This window comes from Theropithecus gelada, unplaced genomic scaffold (genome assembly GCF_003255815.1).
Source record: "Theropithecus gelada isolate Dixy unplaced genomic scaffold, Tgel_1.0 HiC_scaffold_15884, whole genome shotgun sequence".
Lineage (NCBI taxonomy): Eukaryota > Metazoa > Chordata > Mammalia > Primates > Cercopithecidae > Theropithecus > Theropithecus gelada.
The window spans coordinates 1,757,532-1,777,935 of NW_020257641.1; the positions used below are offsets into that span (position 1 = coordinate 1,757,532).

The 20,404-nt window shown below is 39.7% G+C and overlaps 1 protein-coding gene across 1 annotated transcript in view; it reads left to right on the forward strand.

The window, feature by feature from the left end:
• The first annotated feature begins 284 nt into the window (after nucleotides 1-284).
• Nucleotides 285-20,404, forward strand: part of LOC112617150 (macrophage receptor MARCO-like) — a 59,779-nt gene continuing 39,659 nt past the window's right edge. The window contains exon 1 of the mRNA XM_025373889.1: nucleotides 285-516. Coding sequence (XP_025229674.1) covers nucleotides 420-516 — 97 coding nt within the window. The 5' untranslated portion in view covers nucleotides 285-419. The remainder of the gene's footprint in view (nucleotides 517-20,404) is intronic.

The window sequence follows — 20,404 nt, forward strand, 5'->3', positions numbered from 1 at the left end:
AGAAGGGAGATTTCACTGTGGGCTGGAGAGGTCCTGGGACGGTGAGCTGAGTCTGGGCCCATGGCAGGGCTTGGTTGGCTCTCTCTGGGGCCATGCAGCTTTTGGGTCTCAGGGACCTGGGAGCGAGGGGGTGCTTTCAGAGGCCCGTAACCTGTGCCCCAAAGCCTCCTCCATCCCCCTTAACAAGCAGCAGCACTGTGTAGGAGATCCACATGTGAATACCCCGTGTTTGAGAAATGTCCAATCCTGATCATGTCAGGAAACATTCTGCAAATTCCGAAATCAGAGCCAAAGGGAAGTGCTGCGAGGTATACAACCAGCTGTAGTGGTTCGATGGGAAGGATCTTTCTCCGAGTGGTTCCTCTTGAGGGGAGCATTTCTGCTGGCTCCAGGACTTTGGCCATCTATAAAGCTTGGCAATGAGAAATAAGAAAATTCTCAAGGAGGACGAGCTCTTGAGTGAGACCCAACAAGCAGTTTTTCACCAAATTGCAATGGAGCCTTTCGAAATCAGTGGTAAAGTACTATTCCTCCATAATGGAATTGATCAGAAATGTAGTCTTTCTGCTAGTGAGATACGAAAATAGACAAGTCAATAGAAAGTCTGGGTTTGGCCTATTGCTGCATTTTGCACGTAACCATCACTAATATGTGTCGGGAGTGCTTCAATTTGGAATTTCTGGAATGCTAATAATAGATGCTGTATCTTTAGCATATAGTCAGGTTTTTCTTAGCTTCACTATTGTTTTAATCATATTTAAATATTTTCCCTTGAAAAAATGCCAATGCTTATTAAATGTTCCCTTTGTTTATGAGTGTCTTATTCTGACACACAGGTTGGGTAATAAAAATGAAAACGCAAAACAGGGGCACTGAAAGGGGACCACAAAACTGAAGTCAAGCATGACAGTTTTCAAAACACAGCTTCTTTAAAATTGTTTAAGGGGATTTCTGTTATAACTGATATGCTGGTCAGGAAACATTTGGTATTTCATGTTGACTGAAATATGTTCATAGTTTCATAATTAGTTTGTCTTAGGTTAAACTCAGATCTGTAATATTCAGTCAACTCTGTCGTGTTTATTTTCTCACTCAGTGCTCAACAGGTGATGCATTTTTAAAATCTTCTAGAATTTGTAGCATTCGAAGTCATGGGTGGGCTTGCATTCCACACATGATCTCTGATTTCCTAGTTCTAGAACATTCTCTTGGGATCATCTTCCAAGTGGATCAGTCATTTCCACTCCCAGGCTTTGCTGGAAGATGTCTATGCAGGAAAATTGGTGGCTCTGTCTCCTGGCCAAAGTGTCCTTATCCCACACCTGTCTGTCCAGGTTCACGCCTCGAATTTTTTTTTTTTTTTTTTTTTTTTTTTTTGAGACAGAGTCTCGCTCTGTCGCCCAGGCTGGAGTGCAGTGGCCAGATCTCAGCTCACTGCAAGCTCCGCCTCCCGGGTTTATGCCATTCTCCTGCCTCAGCCTCCCGAGTAGCTGGGACTACAGGCGCCCGCTACCTCGCCCGGCTAGTTTTTTTTTTTTTTGTATTTTTTAGTAGAGACGGGGTTTCACCATGTTAGCCAGGATGGTCTCGATCTCCTGACCTCGTGATCCACCCGTCTCGGCCTCCCAAAGTGCTGGGATTACAGGCTTCAGCCTCCGCGCCGGGCCCCTGCCTGGAATTTTTATGGGTACGAAGATGAAGCGTCTGGGGCTCTGCCTCTAGGAATTTACAGTGTAATAACAGAGAAAGGCATGAGTGCTGATGACTATAATAATCATTGTCTATTTAGAACTTCTCAGAATGTAACATTCTGGATACACGACTGTTGAAGAGACTGAAGATGTTCAAGCATACTCAGCACCTATTTCCAGCAAGGTACTGCGCTCAGTGCCAAGGAAACAGGCTTGAATAAACATAGCCTCTGGCCTCTGGCTTCTGGCAGGAGGGGACAGGGGACAGGGTGAGCTGCCCCTGAACTGACAATTTCCATGTTGTGACTGAGACTTCCACAGGACATGATAGATGGATCTAACTGAGTGTAGGGCCCTGGAGGGCAGAGCTGACACCTCTTCCAAAGTTTAAAGGATAAAGGGGGTCCGTTAGAGAAAGAAGTGAGTGCCTGGGGCAGGGGTGGGCGCCACATGTTTGTATTGTATTCACAAGAAATATTTGGAGAAATATAAATAATTCCATACTGTTTGGCCATAATTGGGAGGGAAAGACCAGTGGGGACTGAGGCCGGAACCAAAAACATTGACTTCATCTTGAAGTCAGTGGGGAAGCGGGAAGGGGGCGATGTGGGGCTGAAAGGCACTAATGTGTATGTGAGGTTGCTCTTAGTCCTACATGGGAATGACTGGAGAGAAGCTGAGGACAGAGAGGAACTTGGCAGCAAGAGGTGATGAGGGGCAGTGGATGGAAGGCAGGAAAAGAGAGGAATGCTCTGGAGAAACCCTGGAAATCAGATCAATTGGACTACAACGGCAGGACAGGGCTGGGGAGGAAGACGCAAGAGTTAAGGGTGAACCCCAGATTTCTGACCCGGGTTGTGTGTGTCACCAACTAAAAATGTAACCAAACCAGTGCAGGAGGATTCCTTGAGCCCAGAAATTTCAGACCAGCCTGGGCAACATAGCGAGACCCTATCTCCACCAATAAATAAATAAAAAATTTAAAAGTGTCTTACCAAAACACTAAAACTACTCCAATTTGGATGAAACATTTTCTTAAATGCATTCACAACCTCCTGCCTTCTAATACAAAGACTGTGGAACATGTGAAACTTCCTAGAAGAGTGCCATTATGCAGGTAATCACTGTGAGGCTCTGTAACACAGTGACCCCTCAGGGCCTGCTCTACGCACCCTATTTATTTTTTGTTTGCTGAAGATTTATTTATTTAGGCCATATATAGTTTTATTTTCTTTTGAAAATGCACTGTCTTAAAATTTCCTCATATGGTTCATGAAAAACAGCTGAAAAACATTTCTAATGTCCTTTTCCCCATTTATTTTTCTCTATTGTTTGTATTGAAATACAAAATGCTGCTTTTCCCTGATGACAAAATATTAAACTAGTTTTTTATTATTATCCAAGGATACCGGACTAGGAAAGTTTTAACCACATGCTGAAGAAAATTTTAGAAGTGAGTTTGGGAAACTTCTGGAATATAACTTTCATTTTTTCTAAAATTAATCTAAAAAAATGATGATGAGTGTAAATTTCACAGTATACCCTCTAGAAGCACAGTGCACCTTACCTCCCTCTTTCCTGACATCACCTCCAGCCTCCCTCATTAGAACAAGCTTCCTTCATTCCATTATCTGCACTAGAATTAAGGTACTCTTTCTTTTCTTTCTTTTTCATTCTAGCTTTTTAGAATTGTGATTAACAATACAAACTGTATATATATATGATGTACACATGATGATTTGATATATGTATCCACTGACAAATGACCACCACAAAGACTACTTTAGTTTCCTGAAGGGACTTGACATAGGGTGGGCTTCTGTGGCCCTCAGGGTCCCACACAATCCCAGGTCTCTCCTCAGAGCCATAGAAACTGCTCTTTAGCCCCATCATCCACCTCAACAATGGAACATTTGGGCTTGAATGAGAGGATTTACCTATTGACAATATCTTTCTGGGATGTGTCTCTTTCTACCTTTTTGAAAATTAGCAACCTGTGTCTCGCTTTAGGCTTCCTGTCACACTTCTGGTACATCTGGTTTCTCAAGGAAGACTACTGTTACCACACCAACAAGCACTGGTTAGGCTGTGCAATGTGATCTGTCGAGACCTCTTTTTTTTTTTTTTTTTTCTTTTTCTTCTTTTTTGAGATGGAGTCTCTTCTGTCACCCAGGCTGGAGTGCAGTGGAGCAATCTCGGCTCACTGCAATCTCCATCTCCGGGGTTCAAGTGATTCTCATGCCTCAGTCTCCCTAGCAGCTGGGATTACAGGTGCCCGCCACCATGCCCGGCTACCTTTTATATTTTTAGTAGAGATGGGGTTTCACCATGTTGGCCAAGCTGCTGTCCAACTCCTGACCTCAAATGATCTGCCCCCCTCGGCCTCCCAAAGTGCTGGAATTACAGGCATGAGCCACACACCTGGCCCTGTCGGGACCTCTTACCCCAGCTTCTCAACTACTTCAGGCTTCCCACCAACTTCAGTCTGAAGAACATTCTTCCTGAGAGAGAAGATTGAAACAAAATACAAGAAGAAAAGTTAAGGTTTTTATTGTTGTTTTAATTAACACTAACCATTGTGTCTCAGTAGTGAGCCTAACCATCCTTTCTTCCCACCCTTAAGATACTCTTGAGCGACCTTTAACAAACCCAAACCCTCAAGTCCATTCAGGCTCAGTCTTGCTGACACGACTGCTATTATTTCAGGTCGTTGTTCTGACTTTGCTCTTTATCATACCAATATTTCTCAACATCTTTTAAAATCTGGCTTTAATGTAGAGTTCTGTCTTCACTTTCTATTGTGAAATAGGTATAGATTCACAGAAAGTTGCAAAAAAATGTACAGAGAAGAAGCTTTTCTGACACTTGACTCATTCTGCCCCAGTGGTAACATCTTACATTGCATTAATACAAAATTACAACCAGGAAATTGATATTGGTGCAATCCATAGAGCTTATTCATTAATTTTACATGCACTCATCCGTGGGTATGTATATAGTTCTACCAATTCTATACTAAATAACCCCACATACCCCTCACTCCCCCACCAGCAATCATCAACCCCTGGCAACCACTAATCAGCTTCCCATCTCTATAATTTTGCCATTTTGGGAATGTTACATAAAGAAGTTACACAGTATGTGACTTTCTTTAAGATTGATTTTTTTTCATATAGTGAAACCCATCCAAGTTGTACCCATCCGTAGTTGGCTCTTCTTATTGAGTAGCATTCCTTGATATGAATGTATCAGAGACTGTTTAACATTCACCCACTGAAGGACATTTGGGTTGTTTTCGGTTTGGGGGCTATTACAAATAAAGTTGCCATGACCATTTCTGTAAATGCTTTTGTGTGACTTTAAGTTCTCATTTCTCCAACGTAAATGTTCAAAAGTGTAATTGCAGGATTCTAAGTGTATGTTCGGTTTTACAAGAAGCAGTCAATATATTTTCCAAAGTGACTATACCATTTTACATTCCAGCAGCATTGTACAACTGATCCTGTTTTCTGCAACCTTGCCAACCTTTGACATTATCACTATTTTTAAATGTAACCATTCTCATAGGTGTATAGTGATATTTCATTGTAGACTTAATTTACATTTTCCTAATGGCTAGTAATGTTGATTATCTTCTCATGTGCTTAATTTCCATGTGTATAACCTCTTCAGTGAAATGACTCTTTGTGTCTTTTGCCCATGTTTTAATTGGATCTTTTGTTTTTTACTGTTTGGTTTTAAGAATTCTTTATATATTCTGTATAGAAGTCCTTTGCTAGATATGCGGTTTGCAAATATTTTCTCCCAGTCTGTAACTTGCATTGCTATGTTCATATCAGCATCTTTCACAGAGCAAAAGTTTTTAATTTTGATAAGGTCCAACCTAACAATTTTTCCATCTATGTGTTGTGCTTTCGGTGTCAAGTCTAAGAGCTCTTTAGCCCTTGTTGCTGAAGATTTTCTTCTCTATCTTATCGTAAAATTTTTTTAGTTTTATGTTTTACAGTTAAGTTCATGCTCTATTTTATTTTTATTTTTATATGTTAGAGACAGGCTCTCACTGTGTTGCCCAGGCTGGAGTGTGCAGTGGCTCTTCACAGGTGTGGTCACAGTGCATTGCAGCCTCAAACTCATGAGCTCATGTGATCTTCCCACTTCAGCCTCCCAAGTAGCTGGGACTACAGGCTCATACTACCATGCCCAGATCATGCTTATGATCCATTTTGAATTGATTTTTGTATAACGTATAAGGTTTAGGCCAAGGTTTTCATTTGTTTCATTTTGTTGACCATGGATATATCATCATTCCGTGCACCATTTATTGAAAGGCTATCCTTTCCCTGTTGAATTGCTTTTACACCTTTGTCAAAAACAACTTGGGTAAATTTGTGTGCATCTCATTCTGCATTCTTTATTCTGTTCCAGTGGTCTATGTGACTGTCCCTCTGCCAATACCACAGTGCTTTGATTACTATAGTTATATTGTAAGCCTTAATATCAGGCAGAGTTATTCCTCAAATTTTAGTCTTCTTTTCAAAACTGCTTTAGCTATTCTAGGGTTTTTGCCTTTCCATATAAATTTAAGTATCAGCTTGTCTACGGTTACAAAAAGATCTTGCTGAAATTTTGATAGGCATTGTGTTACATCTATAGACAAATGTAGAGAGAACTGATATCTTTATTATATGCAGACTTCCAATTCATGTACGTCTCTCCATTTACTTAGGTCTTTGGTTCTTTTAATTAAATTTAAAAAATTTTCAGCATACAGATCCTGTACATGTTTTGTTAGATTTATATCTAAATATTTCATTTCTTAGAAATACCAAAGTTGTTGGAAATAGATAATTGGTGCCACGAAGAAAAATCAGCACAGAGACAAAAGATCTCTCAGCAAGGCCATCTTTACTTTCTGCAGAAAGGGTGCACAATCACAGATGGAACAATGGCGGGAGCACACCTGAACAAAAGAAAAGCAGACATATTTATCCTTTACGCATTTGGGTCGTCCTTACTGTGTGTCCTGCATCCATTGGCTGGAGCAGGACCTCACAATCTTAAACTGATACCCGATTTGCTAATAGCCTAAAACTTTCCTAAATAGGTAAGTACAGGAAAGAACAAAGAAGTTAGTAACAAAAGGTTTAAGGAAGCAATAACATTTCCAAATAAGGAAGCGGCATAGGCTGTGAGCTGGAACATGCCTGTGAGCATGTTCAACAGTTACATAGGATAGGGCTTCACAAAGAGTTATTAACACAAAGCAAGGAGGCTTGAAGAAAGTTAGTCCTTAAAAGAAACCATCATTTCCAACACTTACAATTTATTCTTCAACAAGAAGGAAAACTTTGAAGAGGAAATTTTTACTTTCTATAATCCCTCCTCTTTTACTTTTTACTTTTCCTCTTCAAACTTGCTTAACATGTCTTGGCTTAATTGTTTGGATTAACTCCTGGATATATGGTACAACATAATACCTAAGAAGAAAGAGTATACTTACTATAGTTGTTAAAGAGGTAAGAATTGAAGCTACTTTGTTGTTGTTTTCCTTTTCTGGTCGACAAAATACCAGAGTAAAAGGGATAGGCAATAGAACTAGAGCATAAGTGTTGCTTCAGTTATTTGGCAGAGTGTCCAGCAACGGTCCTCCACAATCCCACCGTACATCCGCTCAGGGCGAATGTTGAATAAGGGCAGACTGATGGGTCAGCTCTTGGAAGTGCCTGACTTCACTGCATCCTGTTATGTCTCCAAGGAATGCCAGATTTTCCCCCTTGTCATTGGTGATATGAGGTAAAATTGGTTTTGGAAATTGGAGGCTGGATGGCCCTCAAGGGCTGACCCCCAGGGTGTTGAACTTCAGGAAATAGCAGAAAAAGAGCTTGGCACAATTCTTTATTCCAGGAGGTGGAATCTTGAAAAAGAGCTACCATGCACTCCATGTCTGCTTGATTTGAGGACCATACTAGTGGAAAGGCAACAACGTGGGCCTCTGGCCTACCATGCACACAAGCGTAACAGTCACTTTTGTTTAAAGTGCAAACAGAATATTTAATCTATTTTAACTAAGCATTTACATTTTTATACCCTGTTTCAATGGCTATGGTTTGCCGTAGGTCTCCCATTTATACTACTGAGAACTTGCTTTTGTCATTTGGCATGAGGCGAGTCATAGTTTGATTTTGTAGGTTTGGAAAAGGGGCAGCTGTAGGAGGTGCCTATAGGATCCTTTCCAGTGACCTCTGTTCCTAAACCACAGAAGCGCCCTACAGTGGGGTTAGAGTTGCTGGTGGTAGGAATAGTAATGGATATAAGCACTGGGTAAGGAAACGAAAGGAAAAGATAGATAGACTAAGCTTTCCTTAGCTTTAATTTGATAGGGTTTGATCCAGGAACAATGGCCTATGATTCTGAGGATAATGGTGCTCGCTTGACTCAGGTGTGATGTGTCCATCCCTTTCTGCTATATGAACAGCAGTCTCAGTGGTTAGTAGCACAAGGTACGGTCCTTCCCACACTGGCCCGAGTTTCCCTTCTTTCCACCCTTTGAGGAGAATGTGATCCCCAGGCTGGTGCTGGTGTACTGGAAACTCCAAGGGTGGCACCTGTGCTAAAAGACTTTTTGTTTTAAGGGAAGAGAAGGTGGAGGATAAACCAAGTATATAATTTCTAAGAAACTGATCTTTTGTTTAAAATGTGGGGACATCAACAGTGGACTTTATAGTCCTTGGTGCCTTCTTGCTGAGAAATTTTCTTTAGCACCTATTTTTATTAGTTTTTAGACCAAAGAAAGCCAAACATCATTTTATATTTGACAATGCTTCCTGTATGATTTTATACCACATAAGCTAAATTTTACCTTTATATTAGTGTTATTAATGTTAAACTTAATTTTAATAAAACTTTGTAGACGTATTTATCTAATTTTAATGTCTGACCATAAGGTAAGATTTTTATAGACTGTTTTTAACCTTTTATAATTTTTTGTTAAAGAGCAGGTTAGTGCTTTAAGGAAAACCTGTTGTGCTTTTATTTTAATGTACAGTTCACAGAAAAACTGGATGACACCCCTTTAACTTTAGCCAATATGTTTACACATAGAATTTCCTTTACAATTTAAGTTTCAAAACTTGCTTAAACCTTCAAAACAAAATTTTTTTAACCTTTTAATGTAGGTGAAAATCCACATTCTTATGCCTCTTTATAATCCTTTTACCAAAAGTATATATTACTTCCCTTACACACCTTGCATATAAACTGTTTCTTCAATAGTTTCACATTCAGAAGGCCTAATCACTTTTATATTATACAACATTTCTTGCATAAATTCCCTTTTACAACTTTTTTTTTGGTGACTTTCACAGAAAATTCTTCGATATACTTCAACTTTCTGAGTTGTTGCAAACATCCCTTTCTTTAAACAACCAGTTAATTTATTTTAGGACAAGAATTAACCATATAACATTCCTTTTTACATAAATTTTTCCCCCCTCCCTTTTTTTTTCCTCAAAGGTGATAACCATTCTTTTCCAAAGTGAAATTACTTCATGTCTGTGGACTAGACTGTTTAAGACCACAAGATTAGAAGTTAGGATAATACGCGTTACACTGTTAACATTTAGCAAACTTTACTTTTGTTGAAAACCTTGTAGGTTTTGGGTTTCAATTATCCTTTGCTATTAATAAAACCTAATTTCATCCAAATTTAACTGAGAATTGGTATAGATGACTCCTTCCTGAATCTGTAAGTATTTTAAGGCTTGGCTGAGTGCAAACAGCTCACATTTTTGAGCAGACCAATTATTAGGCAATTTTCCTAACTCTGCTTCTACAAGAGTTTCCTTATCACTTACTGAATACCCATTGTGTCTTTTTCCCTCAGTCACCCGGGAGGAACCATCTATCTTCCTGTCACCCAGGAGGAACCATCAGTCATACTGTCCTGAAGGGAGTTCCTCCTAGGTCTGGTGGCACCTTTTCTTGGTAATTAAGATTTAGATCCCCTGTTAGGAAACCTACTGGGTCAAGGGAATTTTCAGTGGCTAATGTCAAATCATTTTTTCCTAACAGAATAGCCTCATACCTTAAGGTTCTTGAGTCAGTGATCTACCTTTTAGCTTTTGGGTTTTTTTTGTTTTTTTGTTTGTTTGTTTTGACCTAGGATAGTTCTGACCTGATGACGTGTGCTCACAATGAAGTTTCCTCTGAAAGTTATTTTTCTACTTTGTTCTGGTAGCAAAGCAGTTGCTGCTACAGATTGAATGCATTTGGGCCATCTGTGGGTTACTGGGTTAAGGATTTTTTATTAGAAAAGCTACGGGTTGTCAGTGGCCTCAGTGCTTTCGGGCTACGCCCTTGTTCCCACTGACAACAAGGTGATATTGGAGTGTTATAGGGTCATGGAGAAGACCTTCAATTATCAATTATAGGTTTTAAATTTACCCTGGCTTTTAAATGAATAGGGTATACTGTTTTCTCTTTACTGCTTCTATCTCTCTTTCTCTCTCTCTCTTTGACTCTCTCTCTTCCTCTCTTTTACTCCCTCTTTATCTCTGTCTCTTTCTCTCTTTCTCGCTCTCTCTCTGATTCTCTGTCTCTCTCTTTCTCTCTCTCTCTTTGACTCCTTCTTTGTATCTCTGTCTCTCTCTCTTTCTCTCCCTTACTTCCTCTCCCAGTTTCTCTTTCCTCTCTGCTGGTCTTTCCCTGCCTCTGCCAGCCGCTTATGCTGCTGTTCTCCCTTCTCCTTCCCCTTCCCCTGGGAAGCAACCAGCAGGAGTGGAGCTTAGCCTCTTTCTTACCCCCGAGAAGAAGGGAAAGGGGAGTTCTGAATATTTTTCTTACTACCAGAAGTTTGTTTGAGGTTCAACCATCTGAAATTTGAGGAAGGTTCAACCCCTCAAACCAGGGATGTCTTGCCTTGCCTGTCCTGGAAGGCTCAACCCCTCAAACCAGGGGATGTCTTGCCTTGCCTGCCTTGGGAGGTTGACCTGGTTTCTCCCTTTCCCCCCTCTGAAGGTCCCTTGCAGACTTCCCACTTGTGCTGTCCTCTCTGGCTGCTCCCCCAAGGGAGAATTAGGCGCCTCTTAGTGTTGGCATGCCAGTATAAATCCCATGGCAGGATCCGCCCTAAGCCATATGAGGTAGCGACGGAACCGCAGAGAGGACACACTCACTCCATCCAGCAGTAGGACTTGTCACCATCCACACAAACAACACCGCAAGCAGGGTTGTCTGTGATCATTCACGCACATGCACATTTAGCCCTCCAGAATTTCATCACCAAGGAAGTACTTTACCGGCTCCTGTGGCTTTCTTTCCTTGGTCTGTGCACAAAGTCGTTACCGCAGTATGTGAGGATATTTTAAGCTAGGTTGCTGGCCAGTTTCTTTCTGCGTTGCTGAGAGCTCGGGTTATTCCTCGCACCAGGTAGGTCTTGGTCCCTTATGTCTGAGGCCACGGCAACAGGTGGTGTGGTGCCTCCTCATGAAAGAGGACTAGAGACGCCCCTAGAGGAGAATGTATCCCCATACGATTGCCACAAAAATTGTTAGAAATATCAAAATTGTTAGAAATAGATAATTGGTGCCACAAAGGAAAGTCAGCACAGAGACAAAAGATGTCTCAGCAAGGCCATATTTACTTTCTGCAGAACGGGTGCTCAATTGCAAATGGAACAAGGGCGGGAGCACACCTGAACAAAGGAAAAGCAGACATATTTATCCCTTACGCATTTGGGTCGTCCTTACTGTGTGTCCTGCATCCATTGGCTGGAGCAGGACCTCACAATCTTAAACTGATACCCGATTTGCTAATAGCCTAAAACTTTCCTAAGTAGGTAAGTACAGGGAAGAACAAAGAAGTTGGTTACAAAAGGTTTAAGGAAGCAATAACATTCCCAAATAAAGAAGGGGCATAGGCTGTGAGCTGGAATGGGCCTGTGAGCACATTCAGCAGTTACATAGGCTAGGGCTTAACAAAAAGTTATTAAACACAAAGCAAGGAGGCTTGAAGAAAGTTAGTCCTCAAAAGAAACCATCATTTCTAACACTCACAATTTATTCTTCAACAAGAAGGAAAACTTTGAAGAGGAAACTTTTTACTTTCTCCATTTGGTGTGATTGTCAATTCTATTATGCTTTTAATTTGGTTTCCATTTATTGTTAGTATATAGAAATGTGGTTGATTTTTATGTGTTGATCTTGTATCTTCCAACTTTGTGAATTTATTTATTCATTCTAAAAGTTTTCTGGAGGCGGGGGGGATCACGGTGGATGAGAGGTGGGACTAGATTTCCGCTCCAGACAGAGCAGCATGCAGAGGCTTGCTTTGTGAACTTTAGCTCCATATCAACTGCAAGAACAAATCAGCAATCCTGAGAGGATCCACAGACGCTCTGAAGGAAGTGGCCTGCTCCTGGAGGACCCAGTAGACACTCCAAATACTGTGAGTGCCCCAGCCATGTAAGTGGGAAAGGGAGACCCTCGTCTCCTGAACACACATCCCCACTGGAGAAGCTGAAGATCTGTTTGCAGGAGAACTTTCCAACTTTACCTGGAACTGATCAAGTTAAAGAGCAGTGCCAAGTGAAATATAGGGGTGGGGGAAGCAGCAGAAAGGCCCTGGGAGCTTGCTGGGTCCCCAAGCAGCCCATTCCTGGCTGGCACCACAGGGATCCATCAGGAAGGTGGCCAGAGGAGCAGGGGATAAAACTCCACAGGGAGAAGGGATTCTCTAGCTGAACTTTGTAACAATTTGAACAGGGTGAGAAGCCTCCTGACCAGAACTCAGGGGAGGGCACAAATCCAGCTTGCAGACTTCACAGGCAGGGGAAGAATTAAAGTCCTTTTCTTTGGCAGCTTGGAGGCAGACAAAGCTTCGGGCAAGTTTTCAAGGTTGTCTAACCCTCCCCCTGGAAACACACTTGGGGTGGTTGCTGGGAGCACAGTGGGAGTGAGACTGGCCCTTTGATTTGTGTGGCAGCTGGGTGAGGCCTGTAACTGCCAGCTTTCCCCCACTTCCCTGACAACCTGCATGACTCAGTAGAGGCAGCCATAATCCTTCTAGGTACACAACTCCAGTGACCTGGGAATCTCACCCTTATACCCCACAGCAGGTGCAGCAAGACCTGCCGAAGGAGACTCTGAGATCATATACACCTAGCCCCACCCCTGGACCTGATGATCTTTCCCTACCTGCCCTGGAAGCAGAAGACAAAGGACATGTGATACTCGGAGTTCTAGGGCCGCACCCACCACCAGTCCCCCTCCACACTACTACAGCTGATGCTTTCTGGAAATTGCCACCTCCTGGCAGGAGGCCAACCAGCACAAAAATAGAGTATTAAACCACCAAAGCTAAGGACCTTCACAGAGTCCACTGCACCCTCTGCTGCCTCCACTGGAACAGGTGCTGGTATCCACAGCTAAGAGACTCTTGGGCAGTTCACATCAGAGGACTTTGTGAAGACACCCGCCAGTACCAGTCTGGAGTTGGGTAGAGTCACTGGGTGGCTAAACCTAGAAGAGAGACAAAAATCACCGCAGTTTGACTCACAGGAAGCCACATCCACAGGAAAATGGAGAGAGTTCTACATCAAAGGAACACCCTGTGGAACAAAAAAATCTGAACAGCAATCTTCAGACCTAGGCTTCCCTCTGACAGAACCTACCCAAATGAGAAGGAACCAGAAAACCAACCCTGGTAATATGACAAAACAAGGCTCATCCAAACCCCCCAATCCACTGCCAGAAAAAAAAAATCACACTAGTTCACCAGCAATGGATCCAAGCCAAGAAGAAATCCCTGATTTACCTGAAAAAAAAAAAATTCTGGAGGTTAGTTATTGAGCTAATCAGGGAGGGACCAGAGAAAGATGAAGCCCAATGCAAGGAAATCCAAAAAATTATATGAGAAGCGAAGGGAGAAATATTCAAGAAAATAGATAGCTTAAAGAAAAAAAAAACAGTTAAAAATTCAGGAAACTTTGGACACACTTTTAGAAATGTGAAATGCTCTGGAAAGTCTCAGCAATAGAATTGAACAAGTAGAAGAAAGAAATTCAGAGTTCAAAGACAAGGTCTTTGAATTAACCCAATCCAACAAAGATAAAGAAAAAAGAATAAGAAAATATGAACAAAGCCTCAAGAAGTCCGGGATTATGGTAAACAACCAAACCTAAGAATAATCGATGTTCCTGAGGAAAAAGACAATTCTAAAAGCTTGGAAAACATACTTGGGGGAGTAATCAAGGAACACTTCCCTGGCCTTGCTAGAGACTTAGACATGGAAATACGAGAAGCACAAAGAACACCTGGGAAATTCGTTGCAAAAAGATCTTCCTCTAGACACATTGTCATCAGGTTATCTAAAGTGAAGATGAAGGAAAGAGTCTTAAGAGTTGTGAGACAGAAGCACCAGTTAACCTATAAAGGAAAACCTATCAGATTAACAGCAGATTTCTCAGCAGAAACCCCACAAGCTAGAAAGGTTTGGGGCCCTATCTTCTGTCTTCTCAAACAAAACAATTATCAGCCAAGAATTTTGTATCCAGCAAAACTAAGCATCCTGTATGAAGGAAAGACACCGTCGTTTTCCAGCAAGCAAACGCCAAGACAGTTCGCCATTGCCAAGCCACCACTACAAGAACTGCTAAAAGGAGCCCTAAATCTTGAAACAAATCCCAGAAACACATCAAAACAGAACTTCTTTAAAGCATAAATCACACAGGACCTATAATACAAAAATATAAGTTAAAAAGCAAAAACAAAAAACAAAACAAAGTACAGGCAACAAAAAGCATGATGAATGCAAGGGTACCTCACATTTCAATACTAACATTAAATATAAATGGCCTAAATGCTCTACTTAAAAGATACAGAACTGCAGAATGGATAGGAACTCACCAATCAACTCTCTGCTGCCTTCAGGAGACTCACCTAACACATAAGGACTCACATAAACTTAAAATAGAGGGGTGTAAAAAGGCATTTCATGCAAATGGACACCAAAAGTAAGCAAGGGGTAGTTATTCTTATATCAGACAAAACAATCTTTAAAGCAACAGAGGTTAAAAGAGACAAAAAGGGACATACATAATGGTAAAAATCCTTGTCCAACAGGAAGATATCACAATCCCAAACATTTATGCACCTAATACTGGAGCTCCCAAATTTATAAAACAATTACTAATAGACCTAAGAAATGAGATAGACAGCAACACAACAATAGTTAGTGAGGTACTTCAATACTCTACTGACAGCACAAGAGAAGTCATCAAGACAGAAACTCAACAAAGAAAAGATGGATTTGAACTATACCTTGGAACAAATGGACTTAGCAGATATATACAGAACAATTCATCCAACAACCAAAGAATACACATTCTATTCAACAGTGCATGGAACTTTCTCCAAGACAGACCATATGATAGGCTATAAAATGAGCCTCAATAAATTTAAGAAAATTGAAATTATGTCAAGCATTCTCTCAGACTACAGTGTAATAAAACTGGAAATCAACTCCAAAAGGAACCCTCAAAACCGTGCAAATACATGGAAATTAAATAACCTACTGCTGAATGAGGATTGGGTCAAAAACGAAATCAAGATGGAAATTAAAAAATTCTTTGAACTGAATGACAATAATGACACAACCTAACAAAACCTCTGGGATACAGCTAAGGTGTTGCTAAGAGGAAAGTTCATACTCCTAAACACCTACATCAAAAAGTCTAAAAGAGCACAGCCAATCTAAGGTCACACCTCAAGGAACTAGAGAAACAAGAACAAACCAAATGCAAACCCAGTAGAAGAAAGGAAGCAACCAAGATCAGAGCAGAACTAAATAAAATTGAAACAAAAAATACAAAAGATAAATGAAAAAATAATCTGGTTCTTTAAAAAGATAAACAAAATTGATAGACCATTAACAAGATAAACCAAGAAAAGAAGAGAGAAAAACCAAACAACCTCACTAAGAAACAAAACAGGATATATTACAACTAACACCACTGAAATACAAAAGATCATTCAAGGCTACTATGAACACCTTTACTCACATAAACTAGAAAACCAAGAAGAGATGGATAAATTCCTGGAAAAATGCAACCTTCCTAGCTTAAAATTACCCCACCTCCCCAAGAAAAACAACAACAACAACAAAAAGTCCAGGACCAGACCGATTCACAGCAGAATTCTATCAGACATTAAAAGAAGAATTGGTACCAATCCCATTTGACACTATTCCACAAGATAGAGAAAGAAGGAACCCTCCCTAATTCATTCTATGAAGCCTTCATTACCCTAATACCAAAACCAGGAAAGGACACAACCAAAAAAGAAAACTACAGACCAATATCCTTGGTGAACATAGATGTTAAAATCCTTAACAAAATACTAGTTATGGTGAATACCAAAAAGATAATCCACCATGGATCAAGTGGGTTTCATACCAGGGATGCAGGGATGGTTTAACATTCCCGGGTTAATAAATGTGATACACTACATAAACAGAATTAAAAACAAAATCACATGATCATTTCAATAGATGCAGAAAAAGCATTCAACAAAATCCAGCATCCCTTTATAATTAAAACCCTCAGCAAAATCAGCATACAAGGGACATACCTTAATGTAATAAAGGCCATCTATGACAAACACACAGACAACATAATACTGAATGGGGAAAAATTGAAAGCATTCCCTCTGAGAACAGGAACAAGACAAGGATGCCCACTCTCACCACTCCCCTTAAACATAGTACTGGAAGTCCTAGCCAGAGCAATCAGACAAGAGAAAAAAGATAAAGGGCATCCAAATCAGTTAAGAGGAAATCAAACTGTCCCTTTTTGCTGATGATATGACTGTTTACCTTGAAAACCCTAAGGGCTCCTCCAGAAAGCTCCTAGAACTGATAAAAGAATTCAGCAAAGTGTCTGGATACAAGACTGATGTACACAAATCAATAGCTCTTCCTTATACCAACAGTGACCAATCAGAGAATCAAATCAAGAACTCAACCACGTTTGCAATAGCCGCCAAAAAAAAAAAAAAAATACAATACTTAGGAATGTACCTAACAAAGGAGTCAAAAGACCTCTTCAAGGAAAATTATAAAACACTGCTGAAAGAAATCATAGATGACTCAAACAAATGGAAACACATCCCATGCTCATGGATGGGTAGAAACAATATTGTGAAAATAACTATACTGCCAAAAGCAATTTACAAATTCAATGCAATTCCCATCAAAATACCACCATCATTCTTCACAGAGTTAGAAAAAACAATTCTGAAATTCATATGGAACCAAAAAAGAGCATGCATAGCCAAAATAAGACTAAGCAAAAAGAACAAATCTGGAGGCATCACACTATCTAATTTCAAACTATACTATAAGGCCATAGTCACCAAAACAGCATGGTACTGGTATAAAAAATAGGCACATAGACCAATGGAACAGAACAGAGAACCCAGAAATAAACCCAAATACTTAAAGCAAACAAAAATATAAAGTGGGGAAAGGACACCTTTTTCAACAAATGGTGCTGGGATAATTGGCTAGCCACATGTAGGAGAATGAAACTTGATCCTCATCTCTCACCTTATGTAAAAATCAACTCAAGATGGATTAAGGAATTAAACCAAAAACCTGAAACTGTAAACATTATAGAAGATAACATTGGGAAAACCCTTCTAGACAGTGGCTTAAGCAAAGATTTCGTGACCAAGAACCCAAAAGTAAATGCAATAAAAACAAAGATAAATAGCTGGAACCTAATTAAACTAAAGAGCTTTTGCACGGCAAAAGGAACAGTCATCAGAGTAAACAGACAACCCACAGAGTGGGAGCAAATCTTCAATCTATACATCTGACAAAGAACTAATGTCCAGAATCTACAGCAAACTCAAACAAATCAGTAAGAAAAAAAAAATTCCATCAAAAAGTAGACTAAGGATGTGAAAAAACAATTCTCAAAAGAAGATGTAAAATGGCCAAGTAACATATGAAAAAAATGCTCAATATCACTAATGATCAGGGAAATGCAAACCAAAACCACAGTGTGATACTACCTTACTCCTGCAAGAATGGCCATAATCAACAAATCAAAAAACCGTAGATGTTGGCATGGATGTGGTGATCAGGGAACACTTCTACACTGCTAATAGGAATGTAAACTAGGACAGCTGCTATGGAAAACAGTGTGGAGATTCCTTAAAGAAGTAAAAGTAGAAATACCATTTGATCCAGCAATCCTACTACTGGGTCTCTACCCAGAGGAAAAGAAGTCATTATTTGAAAAAGATACTTGCACTTGCATGTTTATAGCAGCACAATTCACAATTGCAAAATCGTGGAACCCCAATAAGTGGATAAAGAAACTGTGGTGTGTATATGATGGAATACTACTCAACCATAAAAAGGAACGAATTAGCAGCATTTTCAGTGACCTGGATGAGATTGGAGACTATTAATCTAAGTGAAGTAACTCAGGAATGGAAAACCAAACATCATATGTTATCACTGATATGAGGGAGCTAAGCCATGAAGGCATAATAATGATACAATGGACTTTAGGAACTTGGAGGGAAGAGTGGGAGGGGGTTGAAGGAAAAAAGACTACAAATATGGTGCAATGTATACTGTGGGGGTGATGGGTGCACCAAAATCTCACAAATCACCACCAAAGAACTTCCTCATGTAACCAAATACCACCTATACCCCAATAACTTATGAAAAAATAAAATAAAATAATAATAATAAATAAATAAAAATAAAAGTTTTTTGTAGATTTTGTGGAGTTTTCTATGTAGATAGTCATGTACTCTACAAATAAGAACATTTTAATTTCTTTCTTTACAATCTGTAGGCCTTTAATTTCTTTTTCTTGCCTTATTTATTGCACTGGCTAGAACTTTCCAGTACTATGTTGAATAAGAAGGCAAGAACAGATATCCTTGCCTTGTTTCAAATCTTAAGGGAAAAGTGCCCTGTCTTTCACCATTAAGTATGATATTAGCTTTAGATATTCTGTAGATGCAATTTTTTAAGTTGAGGAAGTTCTCTTCCATTTCTAGTTTGCTGAGAATTTTTATTGTGAGTTTATTATTTGTTATGAGTCATATTTATGAATTATAATGATGATAGTTTTACCATGAATTGGATTTTGGCAAGTGCTTTTTCTGCATCAATTTTATGATTTTTCTTCTTTAGCTTGCTGATTTGGTGGATTATATTGATTAATTTTAAATTATTGAACCATCCTTGCATATCTGGAATAAATCCCACTTTGTTGTGGCATATAATTTTTAAAATATATTGCTTGGTATTATTTACTAATTTTTTAATGAAAATTTAAAAAAATTGTTTCTATTTTAGGTTCCAGGTTACATGTGCAGAATGTGCAGGTTTGTTACATAGGTAAACATATGCCATGGTGGTTTGCTGCACCCATCAACCCATCACCTAGGTATTAAGCTCAGAATGCATGAGCTATTATTCCTAATGCTCTCCCCATACCCCCACTCCCTGACTGGCGCCAGTGTGTGTTGTTCCCCTCCTTGTGTCCATGTGTTCTCATTGTTCAGCTCCTACTTATAAGTGAGAACATGCAGTGTTTGGTTTTCTGTTCCTGCATTAGTTTTCTGAGGATATGACTTCCAGCTCCATCCATGTCCCTGCAAAGGACATGATCTCATTCCTTTTTATGGCTGCATAGTATTCCATGGAGTATATGTACCACATTTTCTTTATCCATATGGATATCACTGATGGATATTTGGGTTGATTCTATGTCTTTGTCATTGTGAAGAGTGTTGCAATGAATATACATGTGCCATATATCTTTATAATAGAATGGTTTGTAATGGGATTGCTGGGTCAAATGGTATTTCTGGCTCTAGATCTTTGAGGAAGCACCACACTGTCTTCCACAATGGTTGAACTAATTTACATTCCCACCAACAGTGTAAAAGTGTTCCTATTTCTCTGGAACCTCACCAGCATCTGTCGTTTCTTGACTTTTTAATAATCCCCATTCTGACTGACATGAGATGGTATCTCATTGTGGTTTTGATTTTCATTTCTCTAATGATCAGTGATGTTGAGCTTTCTTTTCATATGTATGTTGGCTACATGAATGTCTTCTTTTGACAAGTGTCTGTTCATATCCCTTATTCACTTTTTTAATGAGGTTGTTTGTTTTTTTTCTTGTAAATTTGTTCAAGCTCCTTGTAGATTCTGAATATTAGACCTTTGTCAGATGGATAGATTGCAAAAATTTTCTCCCACTTTGTAGGTTGCCTGTTCACTCTGACGATAGTTTCTTTTGCTGTGCGGAAGCTCTTTAGTTTAATTAGATCCCATTTGTCAATTTTTGCTTTTGTTGCAGTTGCTTTTGGCAAGTTCATCATGAAATCTTTGCCCATGCCTATATCCTGAATGATATTGCCTAGGTTTTCTTCTAGGGTTTTTATAGTTTTGGGTTTTACAGTTAAGTCTTTAATCCATCTTGGGTTAATTTTTGTATAAGGTGTAAAGAAGGGGTCCAGTTTCAGTTTTCTGCATATGGCCAGCCAGTTTTCCCAGCACCATTTATTGAATAGGAGATCCTTTCCCCATTGCTTGTTTTTGTCAGGTTTGTTGAAGATCAGATGGTTGTAGATGTGCGGTCTTATTTCTGAGTTCTCTATTCTGTTCCATTAGTCTGTGTCTAT